The 22,510-nt window shown below is 34.1% G+C and overlaps 1 protein-coding gene across 1 annotated transcript; it reads left to right on the plus strand.

Annotated features, from left to right (window-relative positions):
* The first annotated feature begins 17,643 nt into the window (after window positions 1-17,643).
* On the plus strand, window positions 17,644-20,678 carry LOC110716166 (ankyrin repeat-containing protein ITN1-like). The gene is made up of 3 exons (XM_021894793.1): window positions 17,644-18,597; window positions 19,651-19,811; window positions 19,949-20,678. The coding sequence occupies exons 1-3, from the start codon at window positions 17,986-17,988 to the stop codon at window positions 20,562-20,564; spliced, it is 1,389 nt and encodes a 462-aa protein (XP_021750485.1). The 5' UTR covers window positions 17,644-17,985; the 3' UTR covers window positions 20,565-20,678.
* Window positions 20,679-22,510: the final 1,832 nt, after the last annotated feature.

Below are 22,510 nucleotides of genomic sequence, written 5' to 3' on the forward strand. Positions count from 1 at the left end.
CTTTCGTGTCATGCAAAGTCAAACAAAGCTAAGAAAAACGTTAGCAATGACTATCACAAGTTAAACACACATAACAAAAATTAAGGTAAGAAAACTACTATACATATACACACATCTAGTCTCATTCAACAATAATACATTCAATGTGACTTTGCCTCCCCGGCAACGGCGCCAAAATTTGATAGGCCGTCGTCGAGCCTACCAAAGATAATAATTCCTATCTTGGTCTCACTAACTAGTAGCAAGGGTAAGAAAGGGTCGAACCCAAGAGAGGCGTTGAATCAACCACCGAGTACTATCGTTTAAATAAGCTAAATGAAGTCGAAATTGGGTTGGTTTTGAGTAACTTCTTCTAATTCAATTCAACTAAAGCTAAGAGGAGATTAACAATATTAAGAGGAATCTAGGGCTCGGATTATACCACTCAACTTCATCACAAATCACAATTAGCATGCTACAATCAAGGTAAATTAATGGATAAATTAGGGGAAGTCATCTAAATCACCCAACTACTATCTCAAGCTAGAGGGATTACTTGAATCATGAATACAACCTACTCTCGTGGTTACATAGCATAAAACAAGTGTTAAAGCATAATCACGATGACATAAACATTCCCTTGACCGGTAATCCCTATTCTCATGGCATTTCGGGTCAATCAAGCATAAGGGAGCTAACTCAAGTTCATCTCTCGATCCTTCGTTGAGAAAGCTTGGATAAATAGTTCTAGCAATGGCCATATACAAGAACTAAGCAATTAAACCACTTAAGCTCAACTAATCATCATCCCACAACAACCAAATTAGCACATGCAACAAGTAATTAGTGACTACATTGAGGGTTTTACCCAAACCCTAGAATTTAGACTACTCACAATCCATGGAGGTTAAAGCAATTAGAGGTTTCAAGCAATTCATGAGCAAGTTCAAGCTAAGGATTAAGCTAATTAACAATCTAAACATGCAAGAATTAAGCAAGTAATCAACAACAAAGTAAAGAGAAGTAGAAAAGATGAGTAAGAAATGGTTACTATGAAGCTTCAAAGTGAGCAACAATGGTGGACTTTGTCTTCTACAATGATTGAATTTGAATATTTCCAAGCTAAAAATTAAGGACTAACTAATGATTTGAGAATTTAATGTTCTAAGACTACAAACTAAGAGGAAAGCTCTAAAAAACTGCCTCCCCCTACAAAAGAGCTCTAAAGGGGTATTTATATAACCCCCAAATAAAAAGGACGGAGAAAACAAGGAAGGAGATCGACTGCAGGTCTGCACGGACGTGCCAGAATTGGCACGGACGTGCAAGGCTAAGCACGGTCGTGCCAGATTCGGCACGGACGTGCAGAGGGGGCAGAATTGAGGCAGAACGTTCTGCTAAGAATCGAGCAGCTCCGCACGGACGTGCAGATATTGGCACGGCGTGCAGCTACATCTGCACGGACGTGCTTAATTTGGCACGCCCGTGCAGGCCTTGGCAGAATGTTCTAAGTTTCTGGAGCATCCTGCACGGACGTGCAAGGTCTGGCACGGACGTGCAGCCTCTTCTGCACGGGCGTGCCGAATTAAGCACGGCCGTGCAGGCCTTGGCAGCTTGCTGAAACTTTCTGGAACCTCCTGCACGGACGTGCAAGGTCTGGCACGGCCGTGCAGGGTCTTCTAAGCCCCTTTTCCATCTTTTCTTCTATATTGCTCCTTTCCTTGGCTTCTTTCAACCATCTTCATGCTTCTAACCTCGGCTTTGTATCCATGGGCTCCATTTGGTCGTTCTTTTGAACCTAGAATCTCAACAAAAACACCAACAACCCGTGAAGCATAGGATACACAAAAATTGCATAATAATAGAGTAAAAATGAACCAAAACGCAAATTTTATCAAGTAAACTAGGTTCAAAACACCCTAAAATCATATCAAATAGCAATTTATCATATTTGCAAATAAATATGTCTTGATGTTTGTGCATTTATAAGCATAAAGAGCTTTTAAATTGGAAGAATGTGTTGTTTGTTATGGTTTTTGTGGGTGGTTTCGGGTTATTTGGTTGTGGGTGGGGGTGAATCACAGTTGGTTTAATCGGTTTGAGGTGATGGGTGCATGCAGTGGGGGGGCGGGGGTAGGGGTGAGGGGTAAACCGGGGAAGAGGTGTTGTAGAGGTAGTGGGGGTTTGTTGGTGTGGTGGTGGCTAGCGGTGTGGATTGGTGATGTGGTGAAGGATAGGGGAGCGGTAGACTGGTGGGGGGGGGTTTATTATTTAAAATAGGTTAGTTCCCATGCCATGCACGGTAATTTTCAATAACCATTATTAAATTATCATTCTAATTTTTTTAATACATAAATAAATATCTAAATATATTTTATTAGGCAAAAAAATATGAATATTTTCTTGTAGTAGAATGAATTGCAAATTTATGTTAAGAATTTTTACTTTAAAGCTATAAATATTTTTGTCCAAGATATGTGAAATATTTTATTTTAAGTAATTTTGTATAAGATTTTAAGTAATTATATTGTATAAGATTAGGGAATTATTTTTGTATAAGATTTATTGTTTTAATAGAATTTTATTTTGAAAAAAAAGGACACACCAAAAGATGACACGTGTCAGTGTTAACGAGTCTTTTAATATGTAGTTATTGATTTTTTTTTCTTATGAGTACAAACGACCTGTCAGTCAGTAATTTCCGACAACATTGGCTGATGGATGTCCAAAGACGTCGGAAATTGTCAACGCTAGAAATAAAAAAAGTGTTGGTTACAATGCTACTAAAGGCCAAGCCAACAGTAATTTCGTAATTTTCGACGAGCAAATTTCATGACCATTTATCGATGGCTAGCCTGTTATTTGGATGGAGCACACAAGAGGGGGGGGGTGAATTGTGTAGGAACTAGTGTTCCAACATTTTGCGGAAATTAAAAATGTTTAATGATATGGATCAAATAAAAGTGCAAGAGAGACTTTAGCGTGGAAACTTCTTGTGCCCAACAAGAAGAAAAACCACGACCACTTGAGATTTTCTAAATCGACTTCACTATATAGGCAATACTATTACAACCTTAAAGAAAAGCTCAAAGAGAAATTAGATGATGATTGTTGGTGATCAAGCTTGTTGATGATTGAAAAAGGGGTGACATGACCTCTATTTATAAGGAAAAAAAGAGGGTTGAAGGATTAGCAAAAGATCTGAATTCGAATAGGAATAAAACTCCTTAGATGGACAATAGTTTTTGTGGTTTTTGTTTTTATCATATCTTTTGATCCAGATATCGGAATAAGATAAATAATATTACCTCCGTTTTTTTTAGTTGACACGTTTTTGATTTTAGCACTATTCACTCACTCCCCTTTGACTGTGTTTTGTGCTTTATACCTAATGAAAAATATAGTCATGTGGGATCTTGTTAGATTCGTCGCGATATATATTTTCAAAATATCAACTTTTCATAATTTTTATTTACCGGTAATTAAAGATATTAATGGTTGAAGTTGTGCATTGGCAAACGTGACTAAAGAAACGTGTCAACTAAAAAGAAACGGAGGAAGTATGTCGTTAAAAAGCTCTTGAAGTCTTCTTTCCAACCCAATTAGAATCAAATTAAAATCTTTTGTAGATTAAAAGATATGGCCGAAATAGTGGGACGGTGTCAGTTTTGGATAGAGTTTGGTATTTCTTTCATATCTTTTTTGTTATAGCTTGGAATTAGGATTATGATATACCGTTGGAAAGATAATTTCAAGGGCTATACAAAAATCTAAGATTTGGATAAAAATTATGAGACACGAAAATCATATCTGAATATCTTTGAATTCGAGTAGAAGAAGCACTTTCAAAAGGAGGAGTTTTATTCAATTTCAAACTCTTTATCTTTATCTTTCAAAAAGGATAGATTAGAACCTTCTAGAGGCTTACATAATTTCCTAATGAATCCTAATTGGTTTAGGATTGAGATTAAGGTATTGGACCCTCCACACGATCATTGGGTCGTAGGTAAGGTGGACCTAGGTTCGGTTTGGGCTTAGTTTAGTATTTTGGCCATAACTTATTCGTTTTAAGTCGGATTTGGGCTTATAATATATCGTTGGAAAGCTCTTTTCAAGCCCCATCCAACTAAGCAATAATTAAACCATGATTATGGATCAAAATAAACTGGTTTGGACGTTTTTATAAAGTGGACACGAAAAGAATGATTTTAAGGACACGAAATGAATGATTTTGGGTTTAAAGGCACGAAATAAATGATTTTGGATTAAAACTCTTTAGAAATGGTTAGAAATGGTTAATTCTAATGGGAAATTCACGAGACTCTTCAACTTTTCACCTAACTCGATAAAAAAAGATGTGAAAGATACTCATCACTGGGTTTGGTTTTCGGGGAGACACAATCAGGTGTCTACACATATCCTTACTCATATCACACAAGATAAAATTCCTATAAAATGCTTAAAGAACTTCTACTAATATATTCCATATGAGTTGATTCGTTGATATGTACTGTTATCTTTGAAAGGAACATACATATCTTTGAAAGGAGCATACGTATACATACCTGTTGATGGAATTGGAACTTAATAAACATATTAGCTTGGTTCCAATGTTATTTCCTTTTCTTATATAACGAATCTAGGATGTTTTCATCTCTTCTTTTCTTGGTGTAAATTTGATGTTGACCATTTCTTCAAATATTGACCCAATCATAAACCTGTAAATCATCTCTTCTACAATTATGCATTAGTGCTCACAAGAAAAGTATGTAGCATAAATGAAAAGATTAAACTATATACACACTGTATATAATAATATGAGCAAGATTAGCATAAGGATGTAAAAGTGACTTACCCATTTATATTTACAAATAAGTAACCTTCTACAAGCATCTTATATAGACTTTTAATGAAAAGGGCTCGTATATACTTTGAAAATACATACTAACAATCAATATGCGTTATCCATTAGGTTGTCTCTTCTCATATAGCCTGCTCATTTAAACATTTCTTGGTCTTGGGAACCCAAATTAATTTGAGTTCCTTCTTGTTAGTAAGAGTAGACAAATAAACATTTTTCAATCAAACAAAATGTATACAACTATTACTAACAAGAAACAACATGCATCTATACAAAATAAATATGTAGAATGATCATAATGCATGTAATTAAAATCAATTTGTTGGCAACATAAAATTAAGAAATAATATCTTTGCCAAAAGAATTCATTTTCAAGTTCCGAAGTTGTATATGTGTATTGTTCTACAAGATATGTTCCCTAAAAAAAATTCTATTTAACTGTTTATAAAATCCATTTCAAAAATTAAAAATTTGTCTTGTAAAACAAAACAGATTAAAGAACATCCAAAATCGATAAAAAAATTCAAATAAATTTAAACATATGAAATAGAAATACTACAAGAGAACATGTATTAAATATAAATAAGTCATGCATGCATATATATAAAGATCCAAACGATTAGGAACTTACCTCAAAAATATAATCTTTGATCTTTGTACGACTTTTTAAAATCAAGGAATAGTCAGCCTCATATGTTCAATTCCTAAAGATAGTATTTGATTGAGTTCCAATCTTCAAGTTTCTCGTAGGTGCTCTTTCTTCACCAGGAACATAACTCAACAGGGTTGCCTGCTTCATATTGAGTTCCCGCTCTGATACCACATGTTATTTGGATGGAGCACACAAGAAGGGGGTGAATTGTGTAGGAAGTAGTGTTCCAACATTTTGCGAAAATTAAAAACGTTTAATGTTATGGATCAAATAAAAGTGCAAGAGAGATTTTAGCGTGGAAACTTCTTGTGCCCAACAAGAAGAAAAACCACGACCACTTGGGATTTTCTAAATCGACTTCACTATATAGACAATACTATTACAACCTATAGGAACTCGATAATAATTTAAGTTCCTTTAGAACCTAAATCTACCCTAAATGCTCGCTGAGCTAGAAGGGGACATGTGGGGACACTTGTCCCCCCATTTTCAAAAAAAAAAAAAAAAAAAAAAATCTTTTTTTTAAAAAAGGGAAAGAAACACGCTGTTGAGACAGAAAGAAGAAGAAAAGAAATTGCAAAACTAAACCCTAACTTTCTCAGTTTCTCTCTCTTCGAAGTTCGAAAGTTGGAGTTCTCTGTTATCAGGCTCGTCGGCGGCACTTCGTCGGTTCGTTCGCCGTTCGCGTCTTCTCCCGTCGCCGGTTCGTTATCGATCTCTTCGATTCTTTGAAAGTTGGAGACTTGGACTCTTGAAGTTCAACAGTTCGTGTCTTGCTGTCTTCGATCTTCCGGTCTTCGCTAGATCCAATTCACCCAAATCAATGGAGGTATGTAAATCTGAATTTCATCTCTGAATTATTAGTTTATTACTTGTTTAATTGTTTTATAGTTTATACTCTTATTGTGGATTTGTCATTTGTGGGTATTAAAGTTTTGAACTTTGAAGTATTGAACTTATTGAAAATTGAAATGTTTAATCTCTGAATTATTGGTATTGAAGATTTGTTTTATAGTTTATAAATTTTTCCCCTGTTTTTGTGAATTTAAATTATTGAAATGTAAGTTGAATTAGAAATTTAGAATCTTAGGTTTTTTTATTATGTAATGATGTGGATTGTGGAAATTGATGAACAGCACAAAGAAACCAGAAAAGAACATATAGAATGACATGAAAAGGAAAAGGTTCATTCATCTCTACTCTGCCTATCCCTTTCTTTTCTAAACCAGCAATATTAATACCCTTTAAAGTTGAGGTATAAATGCTCACACAATTGCATATAGTCAAAGTAACTTTCAAGTGTTTTATTATACTAGGTTTGTTGGACATAGAATGTAGCAAATAGGCACTACTTTCATTTTGATCTTATGGAATTCCCGAAAAATACAATGCCTCCTTTGGTCCCTCATCAAAAATATTAGCTAGGACCAAATTTGCCTGAGAAACATTTAATGGTTGTGCTTGCAACATATTGCCTTTAAAACTAGTGTTCCTATAAGAATGTTTGATAAATATAAATCATTTTACAATTTGGGATTGCCATAGCAGAATTTAAATCTTTGGTCCTATTTCTTATGTTCCACATTTGTGTCAAAATCATTCTTATTGATTCATTCTGCTATCCAGGTCCCATCACTCATTCCAGCAAAAACGACGTAGTACATGAAACCAATTTGTGTTTTTGAGTTTTTTTTTGTTTTTTTTTTAATTAAGCTTATTGTCAAGTTAAGCTTTTTGTCCCCCCAATTTGAAAATCCTGGCTCCGCCACTGTCTTTGCAGCTTCAACCCCGAAACTTGAAAACTCAAGACTCAATTCTAAGTCTCTATAAAAGATAACTCAACTTTTTTCTCAAATTACAACTCAATAATAGATTTAACTTTAATACATAGAAACTCAAGAACATTTAGGAACTTGGAACTTGTAGTACTTACGTGAAAACAAAATATATATTATATGAAAATCTTTTCCACTTAAGTTAGACCCATTTGGAATGACTCACTAAAGCCAGACAATTTGAAAGTGAAGATAAAGCCTCTTATTTATAATGTACCCAAGCATACCCACTTTCTCCATATTCTCTACAACTAACAGTTAGTGCTCCTAAACTTTAGGAACAACCAATATGATCAGTATAGTGGAGAATGAACGTGGGGATGAAGTGATGAATGTGACATATGGGTAAGTAGTTGAAAATTGTTTTCTTGGAGAGAAATTATAGAGAGTGCTTAAATCAATCCTTGGAGAAAAAGAAAACGTTTTGTAAAATAAGGTATCTAAGATATTTATTTTTCAAAATATTTCTTTAATCAATTTAATCAGAAGAATAATTTCCAGTAAAATAATTTTCAACTTAAACGTAATAAGAATACTTATTCCAATTACAAACTTTTATAAGTTCCTTTGGATAGTCGGTACTAAAGTATCTCAACTGATTTTCCTTGTAAAAAGCCGGTCAAAATAACATGATTAATAAAAGATATTTTTAGAAAAAAGATAAGTTTTTGTAAAATAATATCCTAGGTTTATTTTCCAAAAACGAAATAAAATCTTTTCTTCCAAAAGTATTTTCCTAAGAAAAAATATCTAAATAAGAATTCAATATAATTGAACGCTTATTTAGAGAAGATCAATTTTGTACTTCCTTCACGTTCCATTTAGTACCGTGAGTTCCAATACCTTTCAAGTTTCTACATACGTACATGAATCCTAGAAAACAAACTCATATCTTCTGTCTTCATGCTCCATGCTACTCTGCATGTTGATTGTTCCTCTTACGGAACTTGATAGTGCTTCCCATAGGATCTTGTATATAGACTCCTAAAGGAATATTGAACTTCTCTATTTTCTTCCTTTGATTAGTCTGTATTGTATTTCATGTAGAGATCAAGGACTTCCTTTTGTTTCAACTCTAGAACTTGTTCCTTTTTCAAGAACGTGCCTAAGCTAAAAACCTGTACACTTAACACACTTTCATCAAACAGAAGTGAAGTATATAAATAAAGTTCTTAAACTAACATAATTAAGTAATAATAATAAATTAGTAATAATATAACTTTAAATACTTGTTCCATATTTATTAGGAACTTCTCTTTAGAAGTACCCTCATGGGAACTTCACTGATTGTTGCTCTAATCATCTTCATGATATACAAGGATCAATCCTCCATGACTTATTTAATATGCACATCAACACACAAGTTAGTTAATAAGCATCATTTGTTTATGATCATCAAAACCATATTATCTCAACATAGCCGTTAGTACCATTGTTACCAAAGGAGGAGAGGAGTGAAATGTTGGTGTCTAAATTATAGACTACTCAAATCACCCCTTAGTCACTTTATTTTATTTAAAAAAAATAAAAAAAATACACCTTAAAACAGTTAAACTAATAAAAAAAACACTAACTTTTATGTGGCTAGCAACAAGGTATGGCCAACCACTATTGGATTACCCAGTTGGTGTTATAAGGGTTACCTTGTTACAATTATAGGTCGGTTTACTTAGTGAGTAATATAGGGGTTGATCTGTCAGTGTTGTAGGGATTACTTTGTTATTATTATATAAGGGTTACTTAATAAGTATAATAAGGGCATGTAAAAAAAAAGTATAATAAGGGGTTACTCTGTTAGTATAATAAGGATTAATCTGTCAGTGTTAAAAAGTTACTTCCTTTTTTTTTTTTTTACAAACGGTCACACAGTGTTGTCAGTCGCGCAAAAAACGCGCTATCACTTTTTTTAGGTGTGACAACAAATTAAAATTTACTTATAAGTTGCAATAAACTCAAATAATCTATAATATTATTCAATCTCATAGGGACAACATGTTGATGACATGTATTACTCCATGTCATAATTTAACGAGATTTATTACCTGGCACTACATGGATGATGACATGGCGCCACATGTAAATATTTGGACCATATTTAATCCCTCACATTCCTTAGAATTTCCAACTTTTATAACATTATTGTTCTATCAAGTGGACAACGACATTGATTCCCCGTAAATAAATTCATTTTTTTACTTTATTGTACTCCACAATTAATATCATTCTATCACTTAATTAACATTTATGAGTTGTAACTTTTCATTAAATTAGAGTCCAAATGTTTTTAAACATATTATGCAATTCCCTACTTAATTGTAAAACATATACTACTGCATCTCTCTTTCTATCCCCATTTTTTTTCTACCTTTTATTTTATTATTTTAACGTAAGATAAAGTTTCAGGATACTATTATAACTTAAGGTAATTTTTTCATTTTAATTTAAACAAAACCTGGGGCATCGCCTGGGCCTTAAACTAGTTATTGGCTGAATAGAATGACAACCCCCCTCTTTCTCTCCAATTTCTTTTTAAGTTCTTAACTAGTGTGCGGCCCGAGCGTTCCATCGGGTTACCGCTTTGATTAAATTTTTTTATATGATTTTTTTTATCATCCTGATTTTTTATTTTTTATTTTTACTTACGACATCAACTATGTATTATAATTGTGGTATTATAAGTTGATAAAACATAGGTTATTTGAGTATGTTGTGTACAAATGTTAACCATAATGTTACTAATTAACAAAGAGTATAGAAAGACAATTTTTAACTATCTATTGTTTGGAAAGGTTGAATCTCTTCCACTTAATTGTTTTTTTCCAAGTAGAGTAGCAAATCTAGTTTTTCCCTTTTATTTTGTGCGTGTCATTTATAATTGTATTTATTTATATCGATGACATGATTTATTATTGGCTAAGATGGTAAGGGGTTTGATCTTGTTTTCCTGAGGTTTAGTGTTCAAAGCCCATGACATGGATTTTTTTTTTTTTTTTTTTTTTTTTTTTTTTTTTTTTTTTATCAATAATAATTGGAATGCTATGTTAAGTGATGATGACGTATTGTTAAGTGATAATGTGACACAATGCTTGTTGAGAGTTAGATGATATGACACAATGCTATTGCAAAAAATAGGGAATGATGTGGCATATAAACGTCTTTAGGAACGCTATTTAATATATAAAGTATAGATATAGATAAGTATAGATTTCGGGCTTTAAAAGCTAAAAGGATTATTTTGGATGAAGAAAAGGTCTTAACACTTGCAAGAAATGTATTGAATATAATTAGGAATTTAAGTTTCCATTAATATCTATGGCGGCGTAAAAATTATAAAATTAAAATAAGAGCAAATAAACCAATCATGAGCTTCAACCATCAGTTTAAGTTTTTGTTTGAATTGGTTCTTTAATGTGATATCGATGCCAACGTGACACAAAGGTCACAAGTTTGAATTTCATCCACCCCTTCATTAAAGTAGAATATTAAGCACTTGGTCAAAATAAGGAAATTATATGTTCTTTTAAATTTTCCAAAAAAAAAAAAAAAAAAAAAAAAAAAAAAGATGCTAATGGTTAAATTAGAAAGAAGAATAGGTTAAAAATAGAGAAAGAAGAAGAAAAGAACTAAAAATTGCTTCAAAAAAAAAAAAAAAAAAAAAAAAAAAAAAAAACTAAAAATGAAACAAAAACATGAATGACAACCCAGGCCCAAAACAAGAAGCTAACTAAAATTCCACTATAACAACCTGCTATGACCATTGAGCTAGTTTATTAATTTGTCTAACATATGAGAAGATTTATTTATATAGCTTAAATATTTTTCAATGAAACTGAGATTTTGATTTGGGGCCCTGCGCAACCGCCCCGACTGCCCTGACCCAGCTATAGTTGTGCTCACATGCGAGTAGAAGTGTTATCGAATGTAAAAGTAGGGGGAGGGGGAAATGTTGGGAGGGTATCCCATATTAATAAAACAATCAAAAAAGTTGTGTCCAAGCCCGTTAAACTTATGAATTCAGTGAACTCTTGTTGTTATGGGTACGGTGTGGCCCAAGCTCATTTTTGTATCTGTGACTTTTAGCACTATTCATATCTTCATTTTGAGCATGAATGATTATAGGTATACTATCTTCGGATTTGAAATTTTTTAACACTTTACGTTTTTCATCCATTTTAGAATATTCTTTGAGGTTATGTTTGGTAGTCAAACGGTTTGCGTTTATAATAAATAATTATCTATCATTTTCATTTCCCCCTACTTGAGCTTCAAAATCTTGCGTGGACCTGGTTCACAATAATATTATTGTAAACCTGAGGCTTATACGCACGCAACTGACATTATATTGACATTAATTTTAACATAGTAACCTTATTTTTAACATAATAACCTTTATTAAAACTTGTGCTGCCTTTAATATTATGGAATTTTGCAAAATAACACCAAAAAATTGTCACGATTTGGAATATAACACCACAAAAAAAAACTTTTATTATAACACCCCAAAAAAATTCCAAAAACTGATTTCACCATCACTTAATTGATTCCTGGATGGAATCCGTTAGTGGGGCCCCTAGAAGACACGTGTCAAGTGTATATTGGTTTGAATAAATAAATTAATAAAAAGAAAAAGAGAAATTAAAAAATAAGAAAAAAAAAAATCATAACCCCTAACCCAGCCAGCCCCATCACCACCAGCACCACCTGCCCCAGCCGTCGACTGCCGCCGGCATCCCCTGCCTCCACAAAAACCGGCGAAAGCAGCCTACCTACCACCCTTATAACTGCCGACTCCACTTCTTCCCCCCTTCCCCCTCCCTTCAAACCACCCCAAGCCCTTCAAACCACCGCAAAAACCACTCAACCCTTCAAACCCATTCAGCCCGCCGCAAAAACCGCCGCGAAATATACCCCCCATTTCCCCAACCCTTAAATGACCATTGAAATCGGCGGCCGAATTGACCAATCGAGGGCTGCCATGGTCGATTTCGGTCGTTTTAAGGGTAAAAGGTAACAGAGGGTGGTTTTTGGGGTGGGTCAAATGGGTTTAGGTTGCCGGATTTTCGGTACTAGCTAGGATTGTGGCGTCTCAGGTTGGGCTAGGGTGGTGCTTCATGCTGCTGGTCGGCTCAGGTGGGTTTCACAAGTGCCGATGGTTGGGGACGGGGGCTGCTAACGATGGGGGTCAAGGGTTGCCGGTGGTGGCACTGAGGTTGGAGCTGGGTTAGGGTTTTAGGATATTTTTCTTTTTTTTTTTTTTAATTTTTTTTAAACCAATGCAATACTGACATGTGTAAGTGGTGGGTCCGACTAATGGAGCCATCCAAAAATCCGTTAAGTGGTGGTGGAATCAATTTTTGGATTTCTTTTTTTATTTTTTTATTTTTTTTTTTTTTTTTGTGGTGTTATAATAAAAGGTTTTTTTTGTTTTTTTTTTTTTTTTTTTTTTTTTGTGGTGTTATAATCCTAATCGTGACAATTTTGTGGTGTTATTTTGCAAAAAAATCCTTAATATTATTGTAAACCTGAAGTACGACATTACGTTGAATATAATGATCTTAATTTTAACACGGTGATCTTAATTTTAAAACACAATGACTTTTATTATTCATATTAATCAGTATATAAAATATTTCATTAAAAAAACCCTCTTATAGCCTTTATAATACCAAAATGACTTTTATTTGAACATAATAACTTTTACTTTAATGTTGTGACTGTTTTTATTAATAAAACAACCACATTGTCTCTAATGTTAGTGGTCTACAATAAATTAGTGTGAACCAGGTCCATTTAAGAGTAAAGCCTTTAATAAAGCCCAAATAGCAAGTAAAAAACCTTTGTATTACAATAAAATATTTTATTTTAGACTTTTAGTGCAGGACAACAGTAGAGTACTACAAGGTCTAAACTAATGCTAATAGTATTAGGGACTCAGTCAATAAACTCATCAATATTACTAGGGGTGTACATAAACAGGATCGGACCTGAAAATCGACCCAAACCGGACCTATTGGGAGCGGATCTGTAGATTCAGGTTCGGTCCCGGTCTATGAAATTCAGGGATTCCGGTTCTAATCCAGATCCGGTCTAAAACCGGGGATTTCAGGTCCGGACCTGAAACCCGGTAAAATTGTGTGGCTTTTTTTTTTTTTCAAAAATCAAAACAAGTAATCAGTTTTCATTTCTAACCCTAACCCCCTCACTCTTTCAGCCGACACCCTCACGTTGCACCCTGCACCTGCACCGGCTGCACGCTCCCCTCAGGCGACCACCAGACACCAGATGCCCACCGCCCACCAGTGCGAAAACCCTTTCTGCATGCTGCATCAGCCACCGCGCGCGAAAACTCCGGGCATTGTAAGTTTGTTTTTTTTTTTTTTTTTTTTTTTTTTTTTTTTTTAATGTAAATCTAATTATGTTTGGGTATTTTGTATTCGAAATTAATGAATTAAGTGTGAGAATTTATATGTTTATTCATGTTTTAATTGCTTATAATGATTGTTTGATGTTTGCATGTTGAATTATTTTTTTTTTTAGTTCATTTCTTTCTAATTCATTTTTTTTTTTTTTTGGTTTTTTTGAGTTTAAATAACTGTTTTCGAATTCTTTTAGTTCATTTGTTTCGAATTCTTGTTGAATTTTGGTTTCTTTCGAATTGTGAGTTTAATTTCCGTTTTTTCTGTTTTTATTTTTTTTACATTGTATCAATTTTTTTTATAATAATTTAACTTGATGTAAATAATTTAACTTGTATATATATATATATATAATAATTTAACCTGTTGTTCATTGTCATGTATCACAAATAATTAACCTCAAAAGAAAGATTTTTCTGTTTTTATTTTTTTTACAGTGTATGTATTTTTTTTTTTTTGAATTGTTATTGAATTCTATTGTTTTATATGTTTAGGATCAACAAGGAACCACGGATTCTTATTCTTGCAATGTAAGTTGATCTCAAATTTTTTATAAAATGGTATGTGTTTATAATTGTTACTTAAAAATTACTTATATTGTATACAATTATATTGTAGATGGAGAGCTCTCAATCTAAAAGGTCTGTTGCTTTTTCTCAACAAATGTCACAGCCACTTTTTGAAAAGGATATGGAAGAATTGCAATCTACTTTGCCTCCGACTAGAAGCTAAAGCGGGGCGAGAATATACATGGAGCAAAAAAAGTAATAAGAGGAAAGCTGAGTATTAGAAATATTACTTAGAGTATGTCGAGAATGGAAAACTACGAGCTGAATGTAAGTTTTATCCTAAAACTTTTGCTGCTGATGGTAATCTTAATGGTTCAAAAAATGTTAAAAACCATGCTGAATCATGTCTTGGTAATCATGTTAATATAGAGAAAGAAAAGGGCAAAGAAAAGCAAACTAAATTGTATTTTGATCAAGAACATGAGAGTGGTGAATTAAAGCGTGGGAGTAGGATTATTAACTTGAATGATGTTAGAGAGACATTGATTCACATGATTATTGTTGATGAGTTACCATTTAAGCATGTGGAAAAATCTGGTTTTAGGCACTTTGTGCAAGTTGCATGTCCACAATTTCACATTCCATCTCGTGTTACCATTGCTCGTGATTGTTTAAAGTTGTATTATAGTGAAAAAGTGAAATTGAGAGAAATGTTTAAGACATGTCAAAGAATTTATGTGACCACTGATACTTGGACTTCAATACAAAGAATTAATTGTATGTGTCTTACGGCTCATTTCATTGATAATAACTAGAAATTGAATAAAAAGATCATAAATTTTTGTCCAATTTCTAGTCATAAAGGAGAGGCTATTGGAAAAGCAGTTGAGGCATGTTTAGAGTATTGGGGTATTGATGATAAACTTTTTACTGTCACTGTTGATAATTCTTCTTCAAATGATGTTGCTTGTGCACACTTGAATAGAATGGTTAGAAGAACAGGATGTGTTAATGATGGAAAAAATCTTCATGTTAGATGCATTGCTCATACCATTAATTTAATTGTGTGGGATGGTATTAGACAGCATGGTGTGTGCATTGATAGAGTTAGAAATGCTTTGAAATATGTTAAGAGTTCCCCATCAAGAATACTTGGATTCAAAGATCTTGTGCAGAAAGCGAACATAGATTCAAAATCTTCTTTATCCTTTGATGTCCCCACTCGTTGGAACTCCACATACATAATGTTAGAAACGGCTTTGAAGTTTCAACATGTTTTTAGTGGGTTATCTCTTCCTGATGGAGAGGATTTGAATGACAATGAAAGGCCTCCTAAACCCGAAGATTGGGAAAAAGTGGAGAGGTTGGTATTGTTTCTAGAGGGGTTTTATGTGTTGACTAAACAAATTTCTGGTTCCCATTATGTGACAGCTAATAAAGGTTTAGGTGAAATTGCTTCTATGTATGATATGTTGAATAATTGGGAACAAAGTAGGGACTTGAATTTTCAAGCTATGGCCATTGCAATGAAAAAAAAGTTTGATAAGTATTGGGGAATGTGGATAAAATGAATAAGTTCATTTACGTTGCTCTTCTTCTCGACCCTCACTCTAAGATGGTCATTGTTGAATTGACATTTACGGATATGCATAGACCAGAAAAGGGTGTGAAACTTGCTAATGATGTGAAGGAGTTCACTTACACTTTATTTGAGGAATATAGAAAAATGTATGCTTCTAATATTCCTCAAAGTACCCAATCTAGAGAATGTGGAGATAATATGTCAATGGATGTTGATAATAGTATAGGAGTGCGTTCCAATTATGTGAAAAAACTAAAAGAAGGAGCAAAACGATTGAAGGGGACAAGTGGGTATGCGATAAGTGAGTTGGATAGGTACTTAAATGATCAATTAGTGCCGGAGGAGGAAGAACAAGATGTATTGACTTGGTGGGGTAAGAATGGTCAGCGTTATCTGATTGTTAATCGCATGGCACATGACATACTAGCCATCCCATTGTCGACCGTTGCATCGGAATCTGCTTTTAGTACGGGAGGTCGTACTCTAGATCCATTTCGGAGTTCTTTAACTCCTAAGGTAATGCATCTTTATCTTTTTATTTTATAAAATCAAGTTTGTTTATATCTAAATATGACTTTGTTTATACATATTTATGTAATACTTTTGTATTGAAGATGGTTCAAACGCTACTTTGCACACAAGATTGGCTTAGAGCTAAGGGAGTGCCAATCGTTGATGTTTTTAACTTTGAAAGAGTTAGAGGAAATAGAGAAAGGTAGTATTAATTTTATGTACAAATTTATTATTTCATTGTTATCATTCATTAATAAATTCTAGTATATCCTATATTGTTTTTTATTTGGAGGTGCAACGTGACGAATCTAACGATGTATACGATGAAGTTGTTTTCGTGGACTCATATTAGTGTGGATCACACAGAAGGGAAATCAACTCGTAAAAATTCAAGTTGTCTTTGGAGAATTTATGTATTTCTAGTATTTGAGACTTAGAGTATGTAATTATGAATTATTTGTTAATTTTTTAGTATTTTTTTTGTGTTTGAGAATTGGGATTTTATAGAATTTATGTAATTTTGTGATTGATAATTTGAGATTATGTAATTATTAAATTATGCAACAGGTTTAAAATTATCATAACAAGTCCATATGCAGGTCCAACAGGTTAGTTATTAAAAAAACGAAAAAATACAAAACAGGTCTGTTCAGGTCCAAACCCGGACCGGACCTGATTGTTCAGGTCTGACCCGAAACCGGACCTGTTGAATCAGGTCGGGTCTCCGGTCCTCAAAATTCACTAATTCAGGTCCCGGTCCCAACAGATCCGGTCCAGGTCCAGTCCGATTTTGGACCGGTGTACAACCCTAAATATTACGCCACTTCTTTAATTGAGCTCTCTTTGACAAGAACTAGTAAGGAAATACATTTCAAAATTATCGCCCTTGTAATTTTTTTTTCCCCCAGGGTCTGCTTCATTGAAAATAAGAATTAGCAAAAATGTTAGATGTCTTTTTATTCCTTACATACTGAAAAAGACTTTAAAATCAATTTTTATTTTTTGTAGATAAAAAGACTACAAAGTCTTAAATTTTTGTTAGTCCTTATTTAGTGTTGCATATTTACGGCCTTTTCATAACAACGACTACCGTATTATTTGACTATTATAAAACTACTTGCAAATTTATAACATACCATTGATCATCCTATTCATAAAAATCTTTTGGATGCAATGAGAGTACAATAATTTGATTGTACAATGACTTTTTTAAGGTAACTTTTATTACACAGTTAAAGTTAAGTTTTACTCATATATAATATAAATGTAATATAGCTATACTTTTTTTTTACTTAATGCAAAAGGCAAACCTTACATATAATGAACAATAATTTATTCTACTACACCGACTATAAATATTGTATCAAAATACTTTTAGACAAACAAAAAGTCAATTTTATCAACATTAATCTCTCAATTTAATTTGTTCACTACCATACCGTCTTTCAATACAATTCAAAGATGAAAATACTATATCAAAACTCTATACATCAAAGCCTATTATAGCCTTTCCTCCAAAAAAAAAAAAAAAAAAAAAAAAAAAAAAAAAAAAAAAAAAAAAAAAAAAAAAAATCTTATTATAGCCTTCCACCTTATATCAACCCCTTACATTCTTCCTCAAAATTCTTGTTGTAAAAGATGGAAGCACAACAAGGAGAAAGACTTGAGCTGCTTACAACTCGGCTATACGATGCAGCACTTACAGGAGACGTACCATCGTTGCGCAACTTGCTCCAACAAGATCCACTTATCCTCGATCGATGCATCATCGAGAAATCAAGCCGTTTTATGCAGTCACCATTACATGTGGCCGTTAATCTCGGGTACTTAGAGTTTACAACTGAGGTTTTAAATCGAAAGCCCGAGCTAGCAGAAGAGCTTGATCAACTAAAAAGATGGTCACCACTACACATGGCCTCGGCGAAAGGGTACTTGGAGATAGTTAGTGTGTTGTTAACTGCAAATCCAAACATGTGTTTCGCCCGCGATATAGATGGTAGGAACGCAGTCCATGTTGCGGCTATATACGGTCAATTTCAAGTGGTTGAAGAGCTTCTTAGGGCCAAGCCACAGGCTGCGCGAGAGCGGACTACTAGCGGTGAAAGTATTTTGCACTTGTGTATGAAACATAGTCAGCCAGAGGTACTTAGATTTTTGGTACAAACAATGGGAGATGGTCAACTGCTTAACTCCAAGGACAGCGATGGTAATACCGTTTTACACCTAGCAGTGGCTGCAAAACATTACGAGGTACTCCCTCCGTCTCAAAAAATGGTTATATTATATTAGTATTTTTTAGTTTGATCAAATTTGTCGCTAACACAAACATCAAATAACTTAGCTAATTAAAGTCTTAAAAGGTGTACCTAAGACCTGCATTTACCATCTACATTTAATTATATTGTGTGACTCTATCTACGCCAATAAAAAAAATTGTTACAGTATGATCATTTATTCTTTTATTCGTATTACTGAATCATTTAGAATTTTTTTAATTCTTACTAATACATAATTAAATATATTGATACATAAATAAATTTGTGCATAATAGTCTAACCATGGAAGGTAGCTAGTGTAAAATAAAAAACTACATAAACAACGGTTTGTTTGGTAACATTGTATTTTAGTCTTACTTCAATAGTTGGTTTACGTGTAACGAATTCATTAATTATTTTAATCCAATTTTATTTTATTTAAATATTTAGTAGGGGTAACATCTTGCTATCATGAAAACGGCAGCTGCCATAGTACAAATTCCCCCAATAAATGGTTGCCTCAGTTCCTTAGTTAAGGAATAAGTCTTAATGACGTGTGCACTAACTTGTATGAGTTGTATATGTAATTATGTATACTCGTTTTGTTTTATTCTTAGAAAACGACCATGGAAATTCTTTATCTCAACCCACACTAGATATTTGTTTTTAAGACTGGAAGTAAAAAACAGGCTAGCATATCTAACAAGTCTTGAATCGCTGCATGTGGATAAGTGCATCGGATTGATTGGTACATGTGCTAATGGACAATTTTGCTTATTTGTATATTTAATAAATTTTTAGTAAAATCATTAAAAATTTGATATATTTGAAGATGTATTTAAAAAAAAAAATTCAATTTAATTAATTAGCTCATTTTAGAACAAGTTTATTCGCAAAAATTTATTCAATTTAATACGGAGTACAAAATGAAGTGAAGATATATTGATAAGGCAGCATCGATCTTAGTTCAAGTCTTCTATATATTAAAACTGCAATACTTATGCCTAACATAAACTTTGCACTTTTGACTAACATATAAATTGTGTAGACTATAAAGCTCTTACTAAAGGAAAAGTGGACGGAGAAAAACGCAATCAACACTAATGGCTTAACAGCAATGGACATGTACATCCAAAGTAAGAAAGAGGCTCGTGATGGCGGAATTTGGTTAGCCTTAAGGCGTGCCAAAGTGTTAGAAGCAAAAAAATTGTTAAAGCGAACGACGCGACGGGGGTAACCAAATATAGCAGCTGGCAGTCCCTTATTTTCCTTAAAAAACAGGAAAAAGGGACAGTTCGATACAATTTCTCGCGCGACAAGGCAACTGAGAAAACCGAATTCGCCCCAACCAAACCTAAAAAAAGCAGTCGCGATTGGTTGGATAAGCAACGTACTGCTCTTATGGTGGTGTCTTCACTAATAGCCACTATGGCTTTCCAAGCCGGAATTAACCCTCCTGGAGGCGTATGGCAAGATAACAACGATGGTCATAAGGCAGGTACATCGATAATGGCACATATCGAGGAAGGAAAACAACATAACCAAGGAATATATGATGCATTCCTCGTCTCCAACACAATAGGACTAGTCTCATCTTTAACTGTCATAGTTCTTCTTATAAGTGGACTCCCTTGTATGAGGCTCGTCATGGGACTTTTGATGTTAACCATGTGGATCGCGGTAACAGCAACTACCATGACTTACATATTCTCTATTTACTTCCTTGGGACCTCCAAAGAGAGCCTAAACTCCTTTAAAGAAGATCTGATGTCGAGCAAAAATCATCATCTTGTTCAAAACACAATAATTACTGCGAGTGTTGCTTGGATTTTCTTGCTAGGACTACTTATCCTCGGGCATGTCATTCGCCTCTTCTATAAATTGATCAAGCAAATAGTACGGCTGGTAATAGGAGGAGTTAGACGTTGTTCCGTTAGGCCTAGATACCATCCACAAGTTTAACATTTTAACTTGTACAGTGTACTATACATACCATGTGAACATATGTTTGTCTAGATGATTTTCAGGTTTTTTGGCCTTGATATGAAATGCATACATCGATTGCTTGCTATTTCACCTTAAATTGACATCACTGCTATAAAATTAGTCATATTATCTTGTCAATCAAAAAAATATTGAGATCATTATTATGAGCCATATTACAACTTGAATTTTGTGCAAAATGTAGTTTCCTGTCAATGAATTGCTGAATTAGGTAGACATTTTCTCATGAAGCTAGCGGTCGTTTTCCCTCTTTCGAAGGTTAATTGATCATTTCAAGTGCCGTGATGGTTGTTTAAATTACCGCCACAAGAATGCACCATTACAACTATGTTAAACATAATTGCATATAGTTACGTACTCTATACCATCATACTTCCTTTTTTTATTTTCATTTATTTATTTTTTTTTTTTTTTTAAGCTAGAGTTGGATTTGCATATTTGCTGAGACACAACTTTAACCATCAATATCTTTAATTAGAGGTTAGTAAAATTATAAAAAAATATTAATATATAAAATTAAATTAGATATGACAAATCCAATAACATATTATATGATCATATTACTATAAGAAATAATAATCCCAACTTTCACGTATTTTGTTTTAATAATTCCAACTTTGGATTATTTTGGAATAATCCAAACTTTGGGGGCTGTTGATTTTTTTTAATCCCAAAAATCGGTGACCGGTTGAAAGGATTAATTTTTTTAATTTTTATAAAGTGACACATGTAACAAGTGACACATTTTTTCACCAAGTTCATGGCATCCGCCTCAAGAGTGGGCAAAAAAATAGCCTTGCCGCCTGGCTCTTTTAGCCAGGGATTTGCCGCCTATGTGTGATGCACAAAAACCCGTATGCAAATCCTCTAGAACCTCTTTCCCCCTTTCTAGGGTAACACACTTCAGCAACGGCTGGAGGTAACCCTTGCGAAAGAGTTCCCTTTGGTGCATTAAGAAGCTTAAAGCTCGTTTCTTAAGAGCAGCCGCTTCGGAAGGACATCCGACAGAGTACCGTCGGTTAGATAAGCCCGGATGGGGTCCATCCAGGTGGAGCTTCGGTCCAGAATTGCAATGGGATCATGCTTAATGCTTCTCTTTTCCATGACTTCCTAGAAGACTAACCTAGACGCATCACAGGAGGCGGATGATGCCAATTTGGAAAGTGCATCCGCCTAGTTATTCTCGAACCCCGGCACTTGACTTAGATTTAATTCATCAAGTGTCCCAGCCTCCTCTCTGACCGCCTGCAGATATTTGATCATAGCCGGATGGGTGGCCTCATTGTCACCATGGTATTGACCGACGATCAATTGAGAATCAGAGCAGGCGTCAACTTTTCTTGCCCCTGTCGCCTTACACATGCGAATGTCAGCTAGCAGGGCCTCATATTCCGCCTCATTATTTGAGGCTTGAAACTTGAACCGTAGTGCATATTCGTATTTATCCTTTTTCGGGGAGTTGTAAATTATGCCTGCACCACAATCGTTCATTGTAGAGCTTCCGTCAACAAATAACTTCCAAACCTGATCAGCATTTTCCGGCTATACCGGCCTAGTCATTTCGACAATGAAGTCGACAAACGCCTGACCTTTCACTGCTTGCCTAGGTTCAAAAGTTATCTCCAGGCTTTGTATTTCAACAGCCCATTTGATCATTCTGCCGGATGACTCTATAGTAGTCATTGGACGCTTGAGTGGCTGATCAGTATATACAATCACCGGATGAGCCAGAAAGTAGGGCTTCAACCGCTTGACTGCTTTGTAGAAGGCCTGCCCAAATTTTTCGATCATTGGGTACTGGAGCTCAGCATTTCTGAGAACATGGTTGATAAAATACACCGGGAGCTGATTGACGTCTCTCTAAAAAAGGAGAACAGCAGTAAGGGAGTGATCTGAGACGGCTA

The sequence above is a fragment of the Chenopodium quinoa genome, unplaced genomic scaffold, assembly GCF_001683475.1.
Source record: "Chenopodium quinoa cultivar QQ74 unplaced genomic scaffold, ASM168347v1, whole genome shotgun sequence".
Taxonomy (NCBI): domain Eukaryota; kingdom Viridiplantae; phylum Streptophyta; class Magnoliopsida; order Caryophyllales; family Amaranthaceae; genus Chenopodium; species Chenopodium quinoa.